We start from the raw sequence: 13,865 nt of genomic DNA, 5'->3' as shown, positions 1-13,865 counted from the left end.
GGGACCGCCAGCGGCATCTGGGTAAGCTTTTACCCGTAATTCCGGTACTCTTGGTACAGGACTTGGCAAAGGGGAGGGCACAGTGGAAGGTAGGGGGAGCTGATGGGAGAAATTTCAATTTCTTCCCCGTTTGTTTCCACATCCAGGAAAAGTTGCACCTGCACTTCGGCCATTTTGCGGGAGCGTTACGCTCTACCGCACACAAACGATAAATATTCGAATATGGGGGGGGGGGTTCAAGTAGTTGATATTAAATATTAAAAACAATTTTTCAATCTACAATGGATCAAATAAAAAAAAAACAGTAATACTAGTACTAATAACAATAGTAATAATAACAATAATTATAATAATTGTAGTAATAATAATAATAATAACAATAATAATAATATCAATAATAATATTAATAATAATACTATAACAAAGTAATAATATTGATAATAATAGTAAAAATTCTAAAGGTAATACGTCACCGAACGTCTAAGTCACGACCGCACGGCTGATAGTTGGATTAATCGAGTGTCTCCGCAGAACAAACAATGACGATCCAGCTTCGTGTTGTGACACAGTGGCCGTATCTTACACTCGACCTTGTAGATGCCACTTGTAGTTGACTTCCACTCGCTTGGTCGTATGATGGTCCGTGCTGCTAGCGGGGTAACAGCGGTGCGGGAGAATTATTCTTGCTGATATATCAGCTGCGTATCAGTTCACTGGCGGGGTAGCCTGCCCCTACCAGTGTGCAGATGTTTCTGCCGATATTAAACAGGCTATTGTTATCGCGCAACACAAGAACTAATCGACAAAAAAACACCCGTACGATAACTCGTGCATTGTTATTTTGCGAACTCAAACGGAGATAAACACTTTGCGTCTAATCGAGACGAAAGCAAAACAACGAATGAAATCTTATTGATAAAACCATTAAAAAACACATGTCGCCGTGACTTTTTGTCAGTTTAACTTGTGAAGTTTTGTTTTGACGTTTGGATTTGGTATCGAATAATCCAGATTGTTATTCAAAGTGGCCACACCACAAGAAGACGGCGTCTTATTGAGCGATTGGAAGGATATTTTCTTATCTCCAATGGGTAAGTTATTTTTCTTTATTTCATTTGAGATTAAACTTACATAGATATTCACAACTATAGATCACACCGAAGAAATTGGCACTTATATAATCGTAGGGCAAACAACGAACAGACCATTGGAGCTCGGATCAAGTGGCCAACGTTGAACCGGTAATTTCTTTTTTATCAATCATTTGTCAGGAAGTCGGTAGTGAAATCTCTCGAAAGTTGTGACTGCCACTGATCGACGTAATTCATCTTTGCTTTAATTTATAGGATTGCCGTTTAACAGTCAACAATCAAGTACCAATTTCCTAAAATAAATATTATATTTATAATAAATTCTTGTATCCTTTATAAAAAGCACTTAAATTTGTTTCCATGTACATATCATATGAAAGAAACAGTCCCTTTAGTGAAGTTATTTCTATAGGATAATAACACGAAATGTATGAGATTTTCCTATGAAATTGTTATTATATGCCAAGATATAAATTATGGCATTTCCAATGAGTCTGATGAATTATTTGTTCTTTAGTATTTAAAGGATTTTCTTATCTATTTTAAAAGCTTGGTAGTAATGAGAGTCTATCAGACGATCCTATGAAGAATGCATGACACATTTCCGATCACATCGTTTTGATTGGAAGTTCTAATAGTGCAAATTTATAACACTCCCATATGATATGAATAGGTGAGATTATTTCAGTGCGTGTAGCCGCAAATGTGTCACATAAACGGCTAAGCTCGTTTAGGTTGTTTTATTCCTTTTATTCTCGATTTGTCCCTCCCCGTCCAATTTCGCTTACAGCCTCACGCTCCCTTTTTCTTACCCAGACCCAACCCAAAAGTGTTACCACGGAAAACGTATGTGTGCAGAATCAAAACACCAACCAGACCCCATTTGACTCTGCTGACAAATATAACGCCTGCATCAAATTGTTGGTCGCCGCTCCAGCATAAGCCACTGTAGGACGCTTCACCGTCTGCTTTGCGAGCATAGAACTGGCGGCCACTGTTGAACCCCTCTAATGCTCATACAACACTCTGCTAGTATCAACCTATCACCCGACCGTCAAGCAGCAGCACAGAAAACCGCACAGTGAATACAAAACAACAGCGGGAAACATTTTTCTTCATTTCCATTTCTCACGTCGTCCACTTTTCATTCGGTCTCTGTACAGGTTTTCGACTCGGTACCATACTACACAGTGCCAGAGCCTGCTAAGCTAAACGGCTGTAAGTAGAACCGGATTCAGATTGGAGCAGGCGGGGTTGTGTGTTTGTGTGTATGTCACACAATGGATCGCTTAAGCCAAATGGGAGAATAATGGAAAAGTGCTCGATTTAAAATTGGAAATGAAACCAAATTAGACAGTCGTCGTTCGGCGCAGCGGGGGTGATTCTATCAAGTATTAATTTTCCTTCGTCGACGTCGTCGCCGTCGCACTAAACCGATCACCGGTGGCAAGTTAAGACGCGTTCGGTGAAAATCAGGTGTAATTATCGCTGGTAGCGCGGATTTTAACTGTAATTGATAAGCGAATTTGTTCGGCCGTTTTTTTTTTTCCTGGGGAGGGATTGTCGGATTTGTGCGCGCGTGTTTCCGAGGCTTGGCCCAGATGCGGAAATGGTCACGACAGCAGATCTGACCGAATGGATGGAACTGTTGAACGGTAGGAAAGTGTGCTAAATTTTGCGAACGAATGGAGCACGCAGCAGGGGTGACACACTGAGAAACACAAGAGTGAAGTCGAAGCATGCTTCGATTTATTAGCGCATAAGAAAACTCAGTGGAAGTAAAGCGAAAGTAAACTAATTGAACGGTGAAACTTTAATCAGTCTAATGGCTCAAATGGAATACAGAAAATTTTACACGGTGCATTACTGTCTAGGCGATAATCCGAATCATAGCAATGTTTACGATAGTTTTTTACCCAGCGCGCAAATTCTATTCATTACTAATTGAGTTGATAGGACGTGTCAGTTGGAGCATACCTTTGCTATAAAATACGTGTGGATGCAATTTCAACAAATAAATAATTCAAATTAACTAAATTCAATCATATAATTATATTCAAACCGAAATTAATTTGAATGAATTTTATACCGCACACTGATTTTTATAATTGAAAACCGTTTCTACTGTTCGATTCTAATGATGCAAAAAATCGAGCCTATTAGTTTGCACAGAGTTACAATTACATTCGCTAAAAGGTTGCAAAACTATTGACGCACGCTGGGAACAATAATTCCAAGCATTTTGCCTCGGGTACATTCATTTGAAATCATATTGCTGTGAAATATTCAGCGAATTGTAGGCGGATATAAAATGTTGCTTTTAGAATAACATAACCTAAAATAATAATTCATTATTTGATTCCATGGTTTCCTGAAAATCGACGTTGCACGCTTCGAATTATTAATTAAAGAGGTAATCTGAGCTATTTTTTAAACCTAAAGGTTTTATGTTTACTAGAGTTTTGCACGTTTTCGGGTGCTCATTTACATGTTTATAAAAGTGATTTATATAAATCTAGAGAAACATTTCAAAAGGTCCTATCTGACATCGATGCTTGTCAGAGAAAAATGAACTTGAAGTTTTGTGAATCCTTTTCAATTTCCAATTAAAACCGAAATAAGATTCCATCCCTTTTATTATCTCAAATGTAAAAAAAGAACGTCATCTGAACTTCTAGTGCTTTCTCAATCGTTTCAATTCTTTTTTCCAGTTTTTATTGATGGTTTTGTTACATAGGACCTATGTTGTTTTCGTTATCACATAGGACCTATCTGATTGGTCTCTTAGTAACTATCAATGACACATTGGACCTTTGATTTAAATGGCTTCAAAGGCTTTTTATGAAACAGTATATCATTATGATTAACGTTTAATATCCGAATTCGAGATTCATTTCCATGAAAATATTGTCTATCATTTCTTATGAAAGTTTGGTTTTTTAAACCAACGTTTTTTTTATTTAATTCTCTTTTCTAAATCAAAATTAATAGTAATCAATTAATCACATGATTTTTCAGTGAGGCAGCTGGGGTGTAGTGGTTTGTGAAACGGTCGCTTAAGACGAAGTGAGGGATCAAATGGAAATGACAATGTCAAACTCGATTAAAAAGAAAAATGTCATGTTGTAGGTTATACAAGAACATTGAAAATACGCAATTATATAACACTAATTAATTGAATGATTTATTTGTTTTGTTACAATGATTATTATAATTTATTCCATTTTCATATTATCAAAATTATTTACTATGCGCATCATTTTCTTCGGGATCCAGATTTCCATCGAAGTGACTATAGAACATAGGGAAAAATGTGTGTTTGAAAACATAAGGTCGTCTCTCGTTAGGTCGTCGTTTACAAAAAGGCCTTCTGAATTTGCTGGCAACATACAGCTGTCGTTCGAATCATTCTCGTGGGAATCCTGAATCGCAAAATCTAGCACTTAAAACTCGTCCGCTGGACACAGGGGGGGGGGCGCTCTGTCCGTGGAGTTAAGGTAGCAGCCTCGGAGAAGGAAGGTACCATAGTTACAACCAACATATATGGTGTCACGTTTAAAATTTTCTGAATAGTCAGAATTACCAGCAATATTCTTCATAGAATCAGTGACCTGCAACTAGTTGATTTTCCATTTTTCATCATTTTCAATGATGTTCCTCGACTGGCAATGATTCAAAAAACCCCTATGACAGTGTGCGAAAGTTTTGTAAATTTTCCTTCTACTCGAATGAGTCCATGAAACGTCTGTTTCCATCTGGAAAATTCTTCATGAACAAATAATCGCGACGTGAACGACTCTATGAGACTTCGTGAGGGAAACCTACAACGATGACGAGGAGATGTTCGAGATCTGTGTCATATTAGAGGTAATAATGTAGCATCTAAGCTAAACATTTTCATTAAGATTTACCAGGTGCACGCTAGTCGTCCGTACCGCTACGTTTTCGGCGTCATCTGTGGACATCGATTGCGACTTCATTTTTACTTTTTTTCACTTTCTCAAACCGGTAAAGAATATTACACAAAGCTCGAGGTCCAATCTGCAACTGTCAAAGTTTTTGTTCGTATAACAGATTGGCCTACTAGTAGACAAACGTCCAATCAGAGAGCTTTGCGATATTGTATTATTATTCAAATTGGACGTTTTTTTGCAAGCTCTGGAATTTTTATGGATATCAAAAATCTATTTTTTTCTTAATGGAACTTATAGACAAGAAGCTCTTTCATGCGAATAAACATAAAATAGGTTTTGTTTACAAATGTCAGATAGGACCTTTTGAAATGTTCCTCGAGAAATAATGTGGGTAAACAGCAAACGGCGCCGTACATACTCTGGTCAACGGAGAGACCGCTGTGATACGACCAATCTGTTATGTTATGTTACAACAATAATCTCTGGGAATATGAGTCTACGAAGATAGTGGCCAATTACCAGCGATAAGGTAAACTTTCTTGTGATTCACAGACGAAGTCCCAAACAGCGAAACATTTATTTCAAAATATTCAATGATTTTTTCCCAAAATCCAAAAAATCGAGAATGTCCGAGCTGGCTAAAATATTTAATTTTTAAAAAGTGTCAACCTTAACAGTTGCAACATTATCGAAATTTTTGTAATATAACTGTCCAAATTGTCAATTGTCAAATTTCATCGCGCGGTTCTAAAATCGATAGTGAAAGGGAAAAAAATTAAAGCTATGGCCGTAAAACATGCGAAGAAAAACACGAGAAGGTTTAAACGTTTATTTTAAGTTAACTTCAAAGCACAATTCGAGATTGTGAAATTGCTGCAGGGATAAATTAGATTATTTTTCCACGCTTTTGAAATGCTTTCATTATCTTTTTGATGGATGGTCCTTCCTTTGAGTCCACCATTTGATCCCTGTCCGTTCCATTAATGGTTCGAATCTCCGGTTCGGCCACCGCTCTGCCTTTGACTGGTCTATTTTCTGTACCATCCTCTGCGTTTGGCACGTTTCTAATCTTCGCTGACAGCCTATTTTTAATCCTGGCTTCTCATTATTGACAACTTTCTTTTGATCTTGGCTGCTTTTCGGTTTGGCTCTTCGACATGGGTCTGACGAGTCAATTTTGGATTTTAAGATATTTAGAAATTCATTAAAGACACACGGCCCATAGTACAAGCATGACAGCGTAAATGGAATCCCCGTACTTTCATGCCTGAACATCCCAGGATTCGAAACAGTTTCCTAAATTGAGCTATTTTTATTTTAGTTGATATCACTTAAATTTATATAAATATCACTTTTTCATCACTTCAAAAGCACCGTTTTTGCAGAATTGTACTACAAACTACCTTTTTCCATTCTTTTCACAGTATTATTCTTCATTTGCATTAGATTGTCCGATTATTTTTTCCAACACACTTAGCATTTACAGACCATAGGAAATCGTTCTCAGGGTTTTCAGTACTTTGGTTATCGGTTCACTGACTTTTAATAAGTAAAAAATGCGTTTTATTCTATATTGTAAAATCAAAACCAAAGCGCTGTTTCTCATGTCACTGTAGATCGCGAATATGTGATGGAGCAAACACGTAGTGTTGTCATGGTAACCAAACAAAACAGCGAAGTTAATATCAGCTTCAAAAATACCGTGGAATGGCGTGATGTTGATAACATTAGGTTTCAGGACGTTTTATCCAGTTCTTTTCGACAATTGGGTTGTTTAGCTATTCACGGATTTCTGGTTTTTATATAAAGTAAGGAACGACCTAAGCAGTGTCGCCTATTTTAATCAGTCGAAATAAACGGACCTTAATCTCCTGAATTTTGGTCAATATCGACAATTTCAATGATGAGAACGAAAACTCTGATTAACTAGCTGTGTTACGAATACATAAAATTTCGTTCAACACAGAAAAATCTTTGAAAAAACATCAAACGAAAAAAGTTGCAGCTGTTCGGGCACTTTATGGGTGCTGAAGAAAATCCCCTGCAAAACAGATGCAAACTGTTTAAAAGGTTCGAGGTGAGTGTCCCTCGATAGGAAACTTTAATTAATTATTGTTAAAGTTTGTTAAATCGGTTTTAGAATCTAAGAACAAAAGCTGACAGAGAAAAAGATAGAAAATAAATTGATATATTTATGTTTATATTTCACCTTACAGATTTCAAGTATTTCGTCTCAATACACAGGCGACTCCTAAAGCTGCTTAGATTGTGTTCCCAACCCTATCAGCTAGAAGAGTATAATTTTCTGAGCAAAACTTGTTGTTTAAACTTTTTATCATTGTCCTTCGATTAATACATGACTAATAACAAAACGTTCTAAATTGCTTGAATGACAGTTGGTACATGGGCAAACTGTCATTGTAGCGGTTCCGAGAATATTTCGAGCAGTTTTGCTTCGTGATTTAAAAACCGAAGGATAACGATACAAAATTTCTGAAAATCACCTTTTACTTAGAAAATGCAGCTCTTTCAAATGATATAAAGAACTGATATAACTAAACAACCCAATTGAAGAGAGATCAGTGTGATATTTTATCTATTGTTTTGTTTTTAATCGAGAATAACCGTTAATACCTATACTGATTCATGTAAACAAAACTCGTCAAACGATTTAAAATGAAAACACTAAATAAGTTAATTGAACGCAAACAATCGCATAGCAAAGCACGAATTATCCTTTGTTGTCATTGCAATTAATGAGTATTTACAACGTGGCGAATCAATTGTTTTCAGCTGTAAGCGAAAATGAGCAGCAGAATTAAAGCTTTGCCTACTTTGATATGGCGGATTGTTATACGTATTCAATTGGAAATCAATTATCATATAATTGGTTGATTTTGTTCATTGTTCCATGAATTATAATTGACTTTACAGTGCAAGTAAACAAACAGTAATAAGCAAAACATTATTGGTGCAAACGGTTGGTACCTTTTTGTGTTCAATTCATGACACGACACTAATTGAATTATTTATACTTATAATAATATACAAGAACAAGTTTTTTTTGTAAAAAAATAAATTATTAGAGAGAAAGAGAAAAAGAGAGTAACAGAATAAATGAGTGAATGTGAAAAAGAATAAGAGATAAAAAAATAAGAGTACAAGAGTAAAATAAAGGGTAAAAGAGTAAAAACGAGAGTAAAAGAGTACAAAAAAATAAAAGAGTAAAAAAGAAGAGTAAAAAAGAAGAGTAAAAAGTAAGAGTGAAAGAGAAAAAGAGTAAGAAGAACAGAGAAAAAGCGTAAAAGAGTAAAAGAGTAAAAGAGTAAAAGAGTAAAAGAGTAAAAGAGTAAAAGAGTAAAAGAGTAAAAGAGTAAAAGAGTAAAAGAGCAAGAGTAAAAAAGTAAAAGAGTAAAAGAGTTAAAGAGTAAAAGAGTAAAAGAGTAAAAAAGTAAAAGAGTAAAAGAGTAAAAGAGTAAAAGAGTAAAAGAGTAAAAGAGTAAAAGAGTAAAAGAGTAAAAGAGTAAAAGAGTAAAAGAGTAAAAGAGTAAAAGAGTAAAAGAGTAAAAGAGTAAAAGAGTAAAAGAGTAAAAGAGTAAAAGAGTAAAAGAGTAAAAGAGTAAAAGAGTAAAAGAGTAAAAGAGTAAAAGAGTAAAAGAGTAAAAGAGTAAAAAAGTAAAAGAGTAAAAGAGTAAAAGAGTAAAAGAGTAAAAGAGTAAAAGAGTAAAAGAGTAAAAGAGTAAAAGAGTAAAAGAGTAAAAGAGTAAAAGAGTAAAAGAGTAAAAGAGTAAAAGAGTAAAAGAGTAAAAGAGTAAAAGAGTAAAAGAGTAAAAGAGTAAAAGAGTAAAAGAGTAAAAGAGTAAAAGAGTAAAAGAGTAAAAGAGTAAAAGAGTAAAAGAGTAAAAGAGTAAAAGAGTAAAAGAGTAAAAGAGTAAAAGAGTAAAAGAGTAAAAGAGTAAAAGAGTAAAAGAGTAAAAGAGTAAAAGAGTAAAAGAGTAAAAGAGTAAAAGAGTAAAAGAGTAAAAGAGTAAAAGAGTAAAAGAGTAAAAGAGTAAAAGAGTAAAAGAGTAAAAGAGTAAAAGAGTAAAAGAGTAAAAGAGTAAAAGAGTAAAAGAGTAAAAGAGTAAAAGAGTAAAAGAGTAAAAGAGTAAAAGAGTAAAAGAGTAAAAGAGTAAAAGAGTAAAAGAGTAAAAGAGTAAAAGAGTAAAAGAGTAAAAGAGTAAAAGAGTAAAAGAGTAAAAGAGTAAAAGAGTAAAAGAGTAAAAGAGTAAAAGAGTAAAAGAGTAAAAGAGTAAAAGAGTAAAAGAGTAAAAGAGTAAAAGAGTAAAAGAGTAAAAGAGTAAAAGAGTAAAAGAGTAAAAGAGTAAAAGAGTAAAAGAGTAAAAGAGTAAAAGAGTAAAAGAGTAAAAGAGTAAAAGAGTAAAAGAGTAAAAGAGTAAAAGAGTAAAAGAGTAAAAGAGTAAAAGAGTAAAAGAGTAAAAGAGTAAAAGAGTAAAAGAGTAAAAGAGTAAAAGAGTAAAAGAGTAAAAGAGTAAAAGAGTAAAAGAGTAAAAGAGTAAAAGAGTAAAAGAGTAAAAGAGCAAAAGTGTACTCTTTTACTCAGTAAAAAAGCCAAAAGAAAAGAAAAGCAAATATGATTTATTTAAAATATCAATTTTAGACTATGTGCGAATGTTCCAAAATATCATGAAAATCTTTATGGTATAGTAAAAGAGTAAAGAGTAAAAGAGTAAAAGAGTAAAAGAGTAAAAGAGTAAAAGAGTAAAAGAGTAAAAGAGTAAAAGAGTAAAAGAGTAAAAGAGTAAAAGAGCAAAAGTGTACTCTTTTACTCAGTAAAAAAGCCAAAAGAAAAGAAAAGCAAATATGATTTATTTAAAATATCAATTTTAGACTATGTGCGAATGTTCCAAAATATCATGAAAATCTTTATGGTATAGTTCAACAGTTCAATAAACCAACAAATTGTGGAAAAAAGAAGAACCCACCCGTGCATGCCTGACCCGTGCTCGTTTCATGAAATTTTATGATTCATGAAATCGTTTCAGCCATTGTGTTATTATAGAACCATCGGACCGCACCATTCAATTCTATCCACTGGAGTCGGTCAGTTTGAAAAGCAGTATAGACACACACAAAAAAATATTCACTGTGCCGCTAGCTGAGTTGTGCTGCAATCGACGATACACGAGTAGAATTTGCAATAGCGTGTCCTGTGTCCTAACTGATTCGCTTTTTCGCTTCTGCTTTCTAGACATGCTTCAGTTCCTGGATGCAACAACCGCATCCGCAGTGGTGGCACACCCACAGCCTCCCCCCGACGCCCCCGGCTTCGAGGACGTCCAGGTAATAAACGGAAACCAGCAGCAACATGAGCCAGAAAAACACCCACAAAGCGGTGCTGAGTTAAAGTGCGAGGAAGAATGCGACTCGAGTCTCGAAAACGACAAACGGCTGCCCCCGGGGGCCGAAGATGATGGTCCACGAGAGAACGCCGAGTACATGAATATTGTTAACGAAAGCGACGAATCTCGCTATATGCTGATGTACAAATGTAAGTCTTTTCTTTGGAAGTTGGAGCAACTGCGGCTGGAGTTCACTACTGCTTCCAAGCAGGAGAGGAAGGATGAGCCGGAGGAGGACGAAAATTCATATCTGGAGATGTGTGGTGTGGGACATAAAAATGATATTAATTTAACACAACCGACGGATAGGATTGACTCTGGCTGTGAGAATTTTGATAGCAACGTCCACGAACACGTTCTCGGCAGTGACAACGTGGCAAAGCTCGGCCCCGAGGAAGCTAGCAACTCCGACATAATCGAGGAACAGTTGAATGAGGAGGAAAACTGTTATGATTTTACAACCGATAGCTGCCTGTACGATGATTGCTCCGAGCTGAAATTGAATAACGCCGGGAACGTGGTTTTCCCGGTGGAGGACAACAGCAGCGGCAGCAACAGCAGCAAAAGCTGTCCCTTTAGCGGCCTGCCAGCGGCACATCTGCGTATCAAGCAATCTCCGAAACATGGCACTCTTTTCAGACTGGAGAAGCGTCTATTCTTCGATCAGTCGAAAAAATTCTACGTCGGTCTGCTGGACCGGTGGCTGCTTCTGTACAACAGCTGCAACGAACTGAAGCCAGCTCAGTGTATTCAGGTAATTGTGTTATTCACATTGATCGGCGGTATTTCCTCGATAATTGGTTTGGTTTGAACGACTCCGATGGCTGGTTTGGGGTTTGATTTGCAATGTAAACCTCGGCAATGACATAACTGAAAGAGGAAAGATGTCTATACCCTAATAACTCTAATTTTTTATGGTTCCGGACGGTCCTTTGAATCTTAAATAACTTTCCATTAGGGTCTACATTTGAGATCTGGAATAAAAAATATGTTTAATAAAGTTAGCAAATGGTTAAACACCATCAATTTGGTAAACAGTTACTAGAACACATATTGGTATAAGAGGGTCTCCATCGAACATGTTTGCTTTCTCCTAGCTCACTGGAAATTTAATCGATTTTCTATCTATCATCTGCTGTCTTCCAAACTAAGCACGAACACTGCCGGTACCACTTTGTGCAGTTTGTAATCCCGTCCCGTGTGTAGGTGTCCCTGAGCTGAGATAAGCTTAGAAAGACGGCTAATCACATTGCTCTCGGAATTAATGTCTGGCTATCCATTATCGTAAATTGTTGCAAAACCTAACGAAACTATTTTCTATTAACACTTGAGTAATCGAGCCGGTAATCTCCGGAAAACAGGAGCAAACAGCTTTGGTAGTTTGGTACTGAAAATAACACTTTGAGTGTAATAAAACAGCCAACAAAAACAACGCAGGAAAGACGCACGTGTCAAATTTCCATGCATACTGCGATATAAAGTTGTTGGCAGTGAGAAGCAAATTGAATGCACATTCTACGGGGTTACTTCGATCGTGGCGAGGCTTTTTTGGATTTTGCCGAACATAATTTCGTTTTATTAATTTTGATTATTTTTATTTCAGTATTTTTGTAAAACGCTGTATAATTCGAAATGATAAAACGCATTTGAGACTTTTTTTTCTATTTCATTTTATTTCGATTCAACAAAGTTAGTAGAACAGTTCTATCTCTCCAGAGGAAAACCCCATCATTATGCAAATTATACCCGAAACTCTTCGGTTGGGTTCATTTCAAAGTTATGATACTCCCATGCTGTATAGCTAAAATAAATTGGCGAGTTTAGTATTACTATCCTACTCGACTATCAGATTTATTACCGAAGATTCCCCCTAGTCCCCAAAATTTCGAGGTCGAAAAGTTTCGTGTCAGTTTATTGGAATAAAAAAATACTAACTTTTCCGCTCAATTTCAGATTAAAGACATCAAACTGGATTTGAGCCTAAACGACCAAATCAACGAGAAGAATCAATTTCACATTATCACCCCGGACGACGCAAAACTTTGCTTCCTCACGCCGAGCTTCAAGGAGCTGAACGAATGGGTGGTGGCCATCCAGCAGAATCTGCTCATCAAAAGTGACTCCCAGCCCGGTGCTCGCAAATTGCCTCTTCCTCCAACGCCGGAATTCGGCACCGGCGATGAAACCGACAGCGGTTCGGATCAAAAGGATCACGACGACGGCATCTACGAGGAACCGCAGCAGATTCTGCACAGCAAACGGAACTCGTCCGGCACCCGGAACGAGCACAATTATGACACGCCAAAGGCAACCGCCGAGGTTGGCCACAACCTCAACCAGCAGCACGCGAAAGCTAGTCCAACTAAAATAATTAATGTCTCTTCGCCGACGATTTCACCGTCGTCAGGCAAAGCAAACAAATGTGAGCCAATTTGCCAGCCACCGGTGCCAACTGTTGCAAACGTTTCCGGAACCCCGACCAATGGCTCAACCACCCCGGCAGTGACGACGCCGACGACGACGACAACTCCGGTCAAAAGTTGGTTGTTTAATCGTTTCAATAAATCTCCCGATGCCGGCTTCGACCAAAAGCAGCTGGTTAGAAAGCCACCCACCCCGAAGAAGTTGACCCTTCAGGGCACGGACAACTCGCCTGCGTCGTCCTCATCGCTGGCAGATGTAACGGCAAAACCGAGTCTAACCAGTCCGATCAAAATGCCATCGGTCACGGTGCCATCGGCTGCCGCCCATAAGGGAAGCAAAATAAATATGATAATTAGTCAGCTGGAGGCCAACGGTCAACTAAGTTTGCTGTCAAAAAGTTGGAACGAGAGTCCGGGCAAAAGGAGAACTTGGTGTGCCGCCGAGGAATGAATGTTTCTGATCCCCTGTATTGCGATTGTTGAATGTTTTGAGATGTAGCCAATAAATTGCTTTCAGAAGTTACACTGACATTTCCACTCCTGTGTTGGTGTGTGTGTGTCCACTGACTTCGAATTTTCCCGCCTCGAATTCCATTCGAGATTTTTTCTTGCTTCCATTCACTACTTGTCGGACAAAGATTTTCGCTGTAATCGAGGAAAAGTTACAATTTAGATGAAACATCTGGTGTACTAGTAGTGGCTTAGCCCAGTAAACGAATTTATCGTAAGAGGCTTACGCGTCCGGGTAGGTATTGAATAGGGTGATGGGTCGAGAGTGGGCCTGCACTCTATTTTATGCAAAAATCATTCAAATATTTACCGGTATCAACAAACAATTTCACATGAAAATGTCTAAATGTTTTTTTTTTTTCGATAAATTTTCAATTTGTCTGAAACTTCTAACATTACTTACAAAATTATAACCAACTTTAGCGAGTGAATATACTGATTTATTCCTTTATAAAGAAACCAATCATGCTTCTTCCAGTCACAACCTTGTAATTAGATAATTCAGGAGCTTTCTTTGGTCCATAA

At 37.0% G+C, this 13,865-nt stretch overlaps 1 protein-coding gene across 2 annotated transcripts; it reads left to right on the top strand.

Moving 5' to 3' along the window:
- Nucleotides 1–2,324: 2,324 nt before the first annotated feature.
- LOC129732123 (uncharacterized) lies at nt 2,325–13,323 on the top strand. 2 transcript variants are annotated; one of them, XM_055692661.1, is made up of 4 exons: nt 2,325–2,746; nt 10,051–10,193; nt 10,257–11,161; nt 12,361–13,323. In XM_055692661.1, exons 1-4 carry the CDS (start codon nt 2,727–2,729, stop codon nt 13,279–13,281), a joined length of 1,989 nt encoding a protein of 662 aa, XP_055548636.1. In that variant the 5' UTR covers nt 2,325–2,726; the 3' UTR covers nt 13,282–13,323. The 2 variants fall into 2 exon arrangements, with proteins under 2 accessions (XP_055548636.1, XP_055548637.1); XM_055692662.1 differs by lacking the exon at nt 10,051–10,193.
- Nucleotides 13,324–13,865: the final 542 nt, after the last annotated feature.

This window comes from Wyeomyia smithii, chromosome 3 (genome assembly GCF_029784165.1).
Source record: "Wyeomyia smithii strain HCP4-BCI-WySm-NY-G18 chromosome 3, ASM2978416v1, whole genome shotgun sequence".
Lineage (NCBI taxonomy): Eukaryota > Metazoa > Arthropoda > Insecta > Diptera > Culicidae > Wyeomyia > Wyeomyia smithii.
Note: the sequence above shows the minus strand (reverse complement) of the source record. Positions and strands in the feature narration are given on the sequence as shown.